The sequence below is a fragment of the Schistocerca americana genome, chromosome 2 (genome assembly GCF_021461395.2).
Source record: "Schistocerca americana isolate TAMUIC-IGC-003095 chromosome 2, iqSchAmer2.1, whole genome shotgun sequence".
NCBI classification, from domain to species: Eukaryota; Metazoa; Arthropoda; class Insecta; order Orthoptera; family Acrididae; genus Schistocerca; species Schistocerca americana.
The window spans coordinates 334,593,442-334,604,628 of NC_060120.1; the positions used below are offsets into that span (position 1 = coordinate 334,593,442).

The window sequence follows — 11,187 nt, forward strand, 5'->3', positions numbered from 1 at the left end:
CGGCGTGCCACTTTGTTGACTCAGCAGGTACCCTCAATTCCCGTCGCCTCTCTCGTGTTCAACATCCTTCCGTCCCACGGTGTCTACACAAAACATGCTTCGTATATACACTGGTGTGCAAAACGTAAAGGCGAAAGTAACTTTTGCATCATATGTCACTGCCAAGTAACATAGCTCGACGCAGCTTGGATCACATTTAGAAGGAAACCATACAGTATAGTACAGAAGATAACTGAAAAATACGCCCTGTGAGACGAACAAAAATGACACTTTTATTCGATGGCAATAATTATACTGAATCCATCGCGATTTGTGATGGTCCTCTGGATGTTACAAAAGTTGGGACATGGTTCTTAACAGAGGGTACAATCACAACGGACTGCAATGCATGCTGTACAACGTTCTCTCGTTCTGGCCTCTAGAATGGTAAGAATTACTTGTTGTAGGGCGTTGCACTCCTCCACCATAGCGGTTGACAGGTGCTGAATGGTCATTGGTGCATGTCGACGTATTGTAATACACTACTGGCCATTAAAATTGCTACACCATGAAGATGACGTGCTACAGACGCGAAATTTAACCGACAAGAAGAAGATGCCGTGATATGCAAATGATTAGCTTTTCAGAGCATTCACACAAGGTTGGCGCCGGTGGCGATACCTACAACGTGCTGACATGAGAATAGTTTCCAACCGATTTCTCATACACAAACAGCAGTTGATCGGCGTTGCATGGTGAAACGTTGTTGTGATGCCTCGTATAAGGAGAAGAAATGCGTACCATCACGTTTCCGACTTTGATAAAGGTCGGATTGTAGCTTATCGCGATTGCGGTTTATCGTATCGCGACATTGCTTCTCGCGTTGGTCGAGATCCAATGACTGTTAGCAGAATATGGAATCGGTGGGTTCGGGAGGGTGATACAGAACGCCGTGTTGGATACCAACAACTTCGTAACACTAGCAGTCGAGATGACAGGCATCTTATCCGCATGGCTGTAACGGATTGTGCAGCCACGTCTCGATCCCTGAGTAAACAGATGGGGACGTTTGCAAGACAACAACCATCTGCACGAACAGTTCGACGACGACTGCAGCTGCATGGACTATCAGCTCGGAGACCATGGCTGCGGCTACCGTTGACGCTGCATCACAGACAGGAGCGCCTGCGATGGTGTACTCAACGACGAACCTGGGTGCACGAATAGCAAAACGTCATTTTTTCGGATGAATCCAGGTTCTGTTTACAGCATCATGATGGTCGTATCCGTGTTTGGCGACATCGCGGTGAACGCACATTGGAAGCACCCTTCATTCGATCCCTGCGAAACCGTACATTTCAGCAGGATAATGCACGATCGCATGTTGCAAGTCCTGTACGGGCCTATCTGGATACAGAAAATGTTCGACTGCTGCCCTGGCCAGCACATTCTCCAGATCTCTCACCAACTGAAAACGTCTGGTCAATAGTGGCCGAGCAACTGGCTCGTCACAATACGTCAGTCACTACTCTTCATGAATTGTGGTATCGTGTTGAAGCTGCACGAGCAGCCGTACCTATACACGCCATCCAAGCTCTGTTTGACACAATGCCCAGGCGTATCAAGGCCGTTATTACGGCCAGAGGTGGTTGTTCTGGGTACTGATTTCTCAGGATCTATACACCCAAATTGCATGAAAATATAATCACATGTCGCTTCTAGTATAATATATTTGTCCAGTGAATACCCGTTTATCGTCTGAATTTCTTCTTGGTGTAGCAATTTTAATGGCCAGTAGCGTATGTCCCCCCACCTCATCCCACATGTGCTCGATGAAGTCAGGGAAATGGGCAGGCCAATCCATTCATCGAGTAATCTTCTTGTTCCAAGAGCACCTCCGCCTGCGCAGTCCGAAGCGGTAGCGCATTGTCATCCATAAAAATTATGTCGAGATCGAATGCTCCCCTGAAAATCGCACGTGGGGGAGGATATCACCGTCACAATAACATCGGCTAGCGAGTGTACCATGTTCAGAGATTTGGAGGTCCGTTCACCGTGGAACACCATAACGATCATGTTCGATAATGTCCCCAGGTGCATTACGTAGCCTCATATCGCGAGAGGCGGGAACACGCAATGCACTCAGAAACATTGTAGAGCATGCCCCAGGGATCAGTGTTGGGGCCACTCCTGTTCCTTACTTATATAAGTGATATGCCCTCTAGTGTTACAGGTAATTCTAAAATATTTCTGTTTGCTGATGACACTAGCTTGGTATAAAGGAAGTTGTGTGCAACATTACCTCTGTTTCAAATAGTGCAATTCAAAGTTCATGGCTTGTAGAAAATAAACTAACGCTAAATCACAGTAAGACCCAGTTTTTACAGTTTCTAACACACAATTCAACAAAACCGAACTTTTTTTTACTTCACAGAATGGGCATATGATTAGTGATACTGAACAGTTCAAATTTCTTGGTGTTCTGATAGATTGTCTTGGAAAAACCACGTTCAAGGTCTTGTTCAAAGGCTTAACGGTGCCATTTTTTCTATTCGAACGGTATCTGAAGGAAGTGGTCGTTCGACACGAAAGTCAATCCACTTTGCTTATTTTCATTCGCTTATGTCATATGGTATTATGTTTTGGGGTAACTCTTCCTATTCTCAAAGGATATTTTTTGCTAAGAAATGGGCAGTTAGGGCAATAAAAGGTGTAAGTTCGTGAACATCTTGTCGACTCCTGTTCACTAGTTTGGGTACTCTGACATTGGCCTGTCAATGTAAATATTGTTTACTGTCGTTTCTTGTTATCAATATCAGCTTATTCCCAGGAATTAGCTGCTTTGACTCAGCTAATAGTAGGCAGAAATCCAATCTGCATTTCGATCGCACTTTCTTAACTCTTGTGCAGAAAGGCGTGCAGTATACTGCTGCATCCACTTCCAATAAACTACCACAAAAATTCAAAAATTTTAGCGGTAATTCACGCGCTCTTAAATCGAAACTGAAGAGTTTCCTCGTGGATCACTCCTCCTATTCTGTCGAGGAGTTCCTTGAGGAATTAAGCTGATTCCTTTGTTATATCGTTGATTGAGTTTACTCAAACTTATGGCTTGACTTTTTTCGGTTTCATAAGCACTTTATTTTATCTCTTATTACTTTTATGTTGTAATTTCATGTACTGACACGTTCCATGACATTGGAGATTTGCTCCTCAGTTTGGTCCTACTGAACTAGACGTGTAAATAAAAAAGAAATAAAATGATCGTTTTGGTGGTCCAGATGTTATGGTGTGGGAACTCGTAATGTTGCACAGGTGTAGCGGCCTCCAAATCTATGAAGACGGTACACTCATCGATCAACGTTATTGTGACACTACACACTCCCAAGGTGCGTCTTTTCAGCGGTGCATTCGGCCTTGAAAATTTTGTGGATGACAATCCGTTACTGCTTCGAACAGCTATTCGGCGACTGGACTGGCCTGTCCGTTTCCCCCGGCTTGAATCCCATCCAACATACGTGGGATGCATTGAAGAGACGTAATGCAGCGCCTCCATAGGCATCAATTATTATCCAGCAGTTGTCAACCGCACTGGTGGAGGAATGGAACGCCCTGCCATAAGAACTCCTGACTAACCTTATGGGCACCATGGGAGCACGTCGCAGAACTTGTAATGCCGTCCGTAGCGATCAAACACCCAACCATGTCCTGACTTTTGTAATGTCCAGAGGACCATCATAAAACGTACCTTTAAATCTATTTTTATGTTTGCAATGTCTTATTATTTATTTGCGCTTTTAAATAGGTTTTTGGATATTCAAATTGTCTATTGTTGTTATTGGGACTTTTAAACTATTTTCTTGTTTATAGGATCTGATTTATTTATTGGCGCTTTTAACCAATTCAATAATTGTCTTACGAGTGCGTAGATTAATAATTAAGTGAGCTCAAGTTACCAGTGTGTGCCTTGTATAAATTGTTGGAACGATATAAATTGTAAACATTTTCAGCCTGATTATGAGCTCAGACAGTACCACTTCACTTATCACTCTCCTTCGGTGGGGAAGCTGAATACTTCTTCACCCAGGTAAAAGACATACGTGTGTTCTTACTCTGCTATAGAAGTTTAGCAGTTGGGAAGAAAGGGAACGTCGAACGTCATTTCGCTCGTGGACTGAAAAGGATTTACCACAGGATTCTGCTCTAAGCAAAGAAAATGTAAGGCAGCTAAAATCCAGATTTAATGCTGAGCAATCAACTTTTTAAAACCATTATAGAAGAATAAAACAGCAACTGAGACGTCATCCCGAGTTTCAAAAATTGTTGCACAGAATAATAAACTATGAGAAGACAGTGAATTAACTAAGACTTCAGCCTTAGAAGCTGCTAATTCATTATTTGACTGGTTCAAAAATAAATCTGAGACCATTATAAATATTTTAGGATACAGTTAGTAATATTAGGAATTTACTAACTAGCGGAGCACGGAGAAGCAGCTGAGGTTACCGCTGTTTACCGCATTACGGGAGCAACGCTTGCTTTGGTGGAGAAGAGAATCTGGTGTTGCAATTCCTAAAGTAAGACGCGGACTTCATGTCCGAATAATTTTATTTGTTTTTATATTCTGACTGTATGCTTTTGAAGTGCATTTCACGTGGGTTTAACTTAGACAGCCAGATGTTGGGAGCCTGACTCAGGAAACGTGTTGCTGTCGATTATGTTTCTAATATTAGTGGTTGTATGCTAAAATATTTATAACGATTACCTTAAAAACGGCTGCTTCCGGTCCTTAAGACGGACAATATTAAAACTGTGATAATGACTGCTATTAAGTCTATACAGCTTTCTGCAAATACAGTAATGAGGAGGGTTGATATTAAGAATTCTGATGTTACTTCACGACTGAAAACTGGCATTGATCGCTCCAGCTATTTTCCCAACTACTTAGCGGATAGATCAGAACAACCAGAAGCCACTGTGCGGAAAGTTTTGAAGTACGGAAGACGTAATGAAGACAGTCAGCTCAGTTGGCCGTTTTTGCAAGAATGGCGTGTCATAATTTCGAAATAAGAGAGGAGCTGTTAAAGGTTAACCTCTAACAGGATGCGCTACAAGACAAAATATATTCTCAGCTGTTAGAGATCTGTTTTGCCTTAAAATTTATCTGTAAAGATGTTGGCACGCTTAGCAGCTGTTGGGGCTCCTGCGATAGTGGGTGGAGATGAAGGATTCGTAGCATTGTGTTGTGAAGGCGACAGCTTTCCGAAACTCCTGTCTTACCATTGTGTAACAAACCAGAAGCCACTGTGCGGAAAGTTTTGAAGTACGGAAGACGTAATGAAGACTGTCATAAAAAATTAGAACACGTGCAACTCAGAGCACTGACTGATGAACTAGATTGTCAGTATGGTAATCTACTGCTTCGTGCGGAAGTTCGATGGCTCAGCAGAGGCAGAGTTTTACAACGTTTTTAAGAGCTGCTTCCACTCCCTTTGAAATTTTTGAAAGATCGACACGAATCTTTCTACGAACTAGAAGGTCCAGTGTAGCTGCAGGATTTTGCCTTTCTTGCGGACATCATAGAAAAGTTGAATATTCATAACATGCAGCTTCAGGGTAAGGATAAAGGTACTAGCGCAACAATGTTGTATGTTGCGTCGTTCTCAAGAAAACTGGACTGTGGGGGAAAAAATGTCCTTCAAAGTGAATATAAATACTTTGCCTGTTTGAAACGAACTCATCAAAAGTAAAGCTGTTCCTTATAATAGCAAACAACACAGTGAAATTCAAGAAGTCATTTCAACAAATGCTTCGAAGATTTCAAAAGCATTTCAATTGTTGTACAGTTTGTCAAGTCGCTTTTAATAGCGGCTGATGCTTAAGTGTTCTACTTGTATCATGGAGCATTTTGATTTTCAAGAAGAGGATGCTGCATTTGAGTTGGAACTGACTCGTTTTCAAAATGGTTTGTCTTTAAAACCACTTTTTTCATGAAGAGATCTGCCAGAAAGTTTCATATCAGCGCACACTCCGCTGCAGAGTGAAAATCTCATTCTGGAAACATCCCCCAGGCTGTGGCTAAGCCATGTCTCCGCAATATCCTTTCTTTCAGGAGTGCTAGTTCGGCAGGGATCGCAGAAGAGCGTCTGTAAAGTTTGGAAGGTAGGAGACGAGATACTGGCAGAAGTAAGCCGGCGCGGTAACTCAGCGTGTTCGGTCAGAGGTTTAGTCGCCCTCTGTAATAAAAAAACTGAGGTAATGGGTCAACGACAAACTGAAACGGGTGTCTTGCGACTTCCGCACCGAGCAGATACAAAGAACGAAAACGAACAAAATGAGACATAGAGCATTTGCTCGCGAAAGGCAAAGGTCCCGAGTGCGAGTCCCGGCCCGGCACACAGTTTTAATCTGCCAGAAAGTTTCATAGCAGCGCACACTCCGCTGCAGAGTGAAAATCTCATTCTGAAAGTTTCACTTTCTTCACGTTCTGAAAATATTTGGCTACGGTTACTAAAGTAAAATACCCAATTTTTGTCGCAATTGTTCTCAAAGCGAAGGCAATGTTCAACTCGACATAATCGATGTGAGGTTTATTTTTCCGTTTTGGAAATAATTTAAAAAAAGAAAGAAATGCAGATACAGACTGACAGATGAACACTTGGACAACTGTCTTCGAATGGCAGCAACTACCTACTCTCCTAACGTTAAAAAAACTTGTTGAGGACACAAAAGTGCCATCCTTCTCATTAAAGTTAATAATTCGATACAAAAAATTGTTGTTACATTTGTAATTTACTAGCGAACCCGTCAGTGCCTCGCAATTGCTAAGTATGTGACCAGAGATTTACAGGAATAGGAAACACCACTCTTGTAAACTTCTGAATTTGCAGCCTACGACTACTTTTCGTCGTATGACAGGTTGTTGTACGTCTTACATACTGGTGGACCTCCGTTTCCCCTCCCGGCCTCGTCCTGCTCACGTTTCCTTGTCTCGACTTCGGCGAGTCGGTTGTGCCCGCTGCCTTTTAATTGTGGTTTGATATGCTGTTTTCAGATCGTTTAATTGTGCGCTGTATACGTCACAGACAACAACTAGAAACTAGCTTTTTAAGTTTAAATGACATGTCATTAACATATCTTGGTTTAAGTTTTAGAGCTTTTGTTAACTGTATTTCTTATTCTATCCATTTGAATTTCTTGGGACCGTTTTTGGTGTGCCAGCTGTGTCTATGACTGCTTTTATCTCTTGACATGCTGCTGTCAGTTAACTTTAATGTACTGCGTATTTCACAGACACTTACTTGCAGCAACCTATAGTCAATATAACGATAAAAACAATTGGCTTAACCGGAGCCATGCCCAGGACGCTGTCTTCAAATTTCTCCGTAAAAAGGTTGGCAATGGATGGAACTAACGGACTTCCCATGGCCACACCACCCAACTGGTCGAAATACTGGCCGCCATATAGGAAATACGGAGATGTCAAACAGTTCTTAAACAGCCCAACAACCGTGTTACACATACTGGGAAAGGAGATCTATACAGTCTCTGACATTATACTACATAAATAGGGAGACCACATGAAAACTGACTGTTATATCACCTTGCCCAAGGTGCAAATGTTTAAATCAGTTGATAAAATCGTCAGCGTTGTTGATGCGATGCACACAACGATCCACATGCGTTGTAAGGCAACTGGCCAAATGTTATGCCAGTCTGTAAGGTGATGACGCAATGACGTTCACAGTGGGACGGAGAGGAGAGTCCGTTTTGTGGGCCTTTGGTAGCACATGAAGCACAGCTGGTCTCGGCACCTAAGGGAGGAAATTCTTAATATTGACTTTGGATCCCGTGGCAATTTTCGATAAGTATTCTCCTCGAGAATCAGTCAGCTTTATTCAGAATGAAGGACACGTTGCCTTTGTCAGCTGGCAGGACCATAAGGAGAGGATCATTGCGCAGTGTGCCAAGTCCGTTGCGTTCAGCCCTATCCAACCTAGGGGCAGTAGTTTAGGCTTTGAAATAATCCAACACGTTCGGCAACGAATTTCGTCTCCACCCTCACCAGACTTCTTGAGAATTGCTTGTTCAATCCCACTTATAATGGTTCAAATGGCTCTGAGCACTATGGGACTTAACATCTGAGGTCATCAGTCCCCTAGAACTTAGAACTATTTAAAGCTAAGGACATCATACACATCCATGCCCAAGGCAGGGTTCGAACCTGCGACCGTAGCAGTCGCGCGGTTCCGGGCTGAAGCCCACTTATAATATCATAGGTAGGGATACTTCTTGATTCTGGTGCAAAGTTAAGACCTACCTTAACTGCCAAAATGGCACCCACGTCGATATCTCTCCCCGTCATATTGATAACAGTTCGTTCTGTTGATTTTCGTTCTGTTGTTTTTCGTTCTGCCCGGGTTGTTGTTGAGAGAACGCGATGAATTTCCCTTTCAGTTTCTCTGTGCTCCTCTTCTGTGATGTCGCCCGTTGTGCCATAGCGGCCGCATCGATCCATTCCGAATTTAGTTCCGGGAGTACTTCTGGCAATTGCAGGTGGACAACCGGTAACTCATGACCGTTTGAATTGGATTATTCTGGCTGCTTGGAAATGATAGCTCACCACGGCAAATAGTGGAACCATGTTCTTATCCCGGCAGCGTGGCAGGACAACTGATTAAAATCCCACGAGCTTTCGATCGAGCTCTCCTCGGCCATTGCCTCGCCGCTATATAGGCGCACTGCTGGCTGTGATGTGTCTGATGCTCGCTTCCTTACCAAATATGGTAATGTTTTCGTCCCATTTCAATCTCGTGATGACTGGGTCCCAGGTTGTGGTTAGCTGCAAACTGCTGTCCTTAGTGATGCAGTTCTCCAGACAGCCTTCGCTAGTCATAGGTGCTCGGTTTGAAGCGGGACTCATCACTGAAGACACCAATACGCCAGTCAATGAGGTTCCAGGCCGGTGACGTGTCTGGAGGCGCCTTGGCAGTGGTGGGACTGACTGTCGCGCACCATACGACCTGACAACCAGGAGTGATAGTCAGGGGTGCCATTTCTTTTCATAGCAGGACAACTTTTGTTGCCAACCGCGGCACCCTTACAGCATAGCGGTAAGTCGACGATATTCTGTGCTTCGTTTTGTTGCCCTTCATGGCAAGCCATACTGGGCTTACATTTTAACAAGATAATGCCCCCCCCCCCCCCGCACATGGCGCGAGTTGCTACTGCTTGTTTTCGTGCTTGCCAGATCCTACATTGGCCAGCAAGGTCGTCGGATCTCTTCCCAGCTGAGAATTTCTGGAGCATTATGGGCAGTGTCCTCTAATCAACACGGGAGTTTTGACTATCTAACGCGTCTATTGGATAGAATTTGGCACGATATCCATCAGGAGGACATCCAAAAACTCTGTCAGTTATTGCCAAGCCGAATAACTGCTTGCATAAGATCCCGAGGTGGACCAATGCTTTACTGATTTGTTCATTTTGTGAAGCTCCTCCTCTTGAATGAATCACCCAATTTTTCTGAAATTGTAATCATTTATTTGTCTTGAAAGGGTGCAGTACCGCCCGACATTGAAAATAGGTACAACACTCTTCGTTATTCTTGTCAGAACAACATATTTTTTGTAATAATAACTCAATTTCACTTAATACACCGAAGCCGGATACCAGTGTAGGAAAGAAGGACAATTTGTTTATTTAATTGATCACATGTGCGCTCCCACAAAATAAATCCATACATCCAATTTGGTGAGATCTGTGAAATGAATGAATGTATGGTCGTCTGCTAACTGCAGATAGTGAATGTGCAATATATGATCATCTTTGAGACAGTCCTTTGGTCACCTTTGGTGGGACCAAAGAGATGAAATTTACCTGAGCTTTGAGCGCCTGAAATATGGCTGACTAATACGGTAGCATGGTGCTTCCTCACCTCGGCGGAGGTGCGAGATGACCTGAAGAACGGCCATGTTTCAGCACTCTATCGCTGGATCTTGTGTTGGTAAGACCTGTCTTAGGTGTGCTCCGTAAAGACAAAAGAGTAGAGAGAATGGTATGCATGTGAAATACTTAAGAGTAGTTAGGAATAATTATTTCTCTGTTTCAGGAACTTTTGGGGGGAGAATTAAATGACAGGCAGGTAATATTAAGGGGATCGTAGTAATCTGCGAAAGTGACCAACGGTCACAATGAAACCACGTGTAGCAATAAGCTGAAATACTTGCGAGTGCTAGTACTAAGTTGAAATACTTCCTAGTGCTAAAGTTAAGCTGAATTACTGGCGTGTGTACTATAAGTTGGAAATATTTAAGAAATGGCGTGTGCAGGACTTGAAATTAGAGACGAGCACTTCCACATGGTGAGTACTGTGTGAGTCTCAAACTGTGTATGAGAGAAAGGATAAAGAGAAGTACTCGTCCAAGGTATCAGTTGAGGACTCGCGTGTGTGATGCATATGATCTTAATATTACTTTGCGTGTTATGTTTCCGTGTGACACTAGATTCAAACTCTAATACTCTGAGAGAGAAGCAAGGTGAGTCAGCCGTCTATCCAGCAACGCCACTTGGCTTGCATTGCACCGGAAGACGTGCATATATCCTCCAGAGTTCATAGTAGGAAAGAAAAGTTATGAAGTGGGGCAGTGTTGGGTGAAACTGGGATGAATACTAATTGAAGTGGGAAAGCTGAAAGTGAAATGATTCTAATGTTGTGACTATTCTTTGTGATGTATTCTATGTTGCCAGTGTGATGTATTTCATGTAAGTTAAGTATGTGTGGTTTGCATGGGAGAGTAGCAATACAGGTTCAGAGGCAGTGGGTTATGAATGTTCCTTTTTGTACCACTTGGTCTGGAGTAAATTTTCGTGATGATGGGTGTGAGAGTCGAAGTGTGAGATATAGCAAAAGATCCACCATCCTATCCAGAAAGTGCACTGTAGCTTTAGATAATTATGAGACCATAAGATAGAGAATCACCAATGTAAAGCCATGCCCACTGGGCGGAGTTTCTCATGTGTAATTGTTGTATAAAATGTAATGGTGTGTTTAGGTTATCTTTGAATCATAATAGAATTTATCGGAATAAAAAAGATAGTGAAAAGAAAAAGATTGGTGGCCTTGTTCTTCGAATAGTGTGTAGTCATTATATCCAGAATTTATAATGTGTGCGCCATTCATATTCAGTGCGATGGCCACGTGTTGAT

At 43.0% G+C, this 11,187-nt stretch overlaps 1 protein-coding gene across 1 annotated transcript in view; it reads right to left on the reverse strand.

Moving 5' to 3' along the window:
* LOC124593999 overlaps positions 1 to 8,497 on the reverse strand; it is a 90,307-nt gene extending 81,810 nt beyond the window's left edge. The window contains exon 1 of the mRNA XM_047132351.1: positions 8,269 to 8,497. Coding sequence (XP_046988307.1) covers positions 8,269 to 8,497 — 229 coding nt within the window. The remainder of the gene's footprint in view (positions 1 to 8,268) is intronic.
* Between the last annotated feature and the right edge of the window lie 2,690 nt (positions 8,498 to 11,187).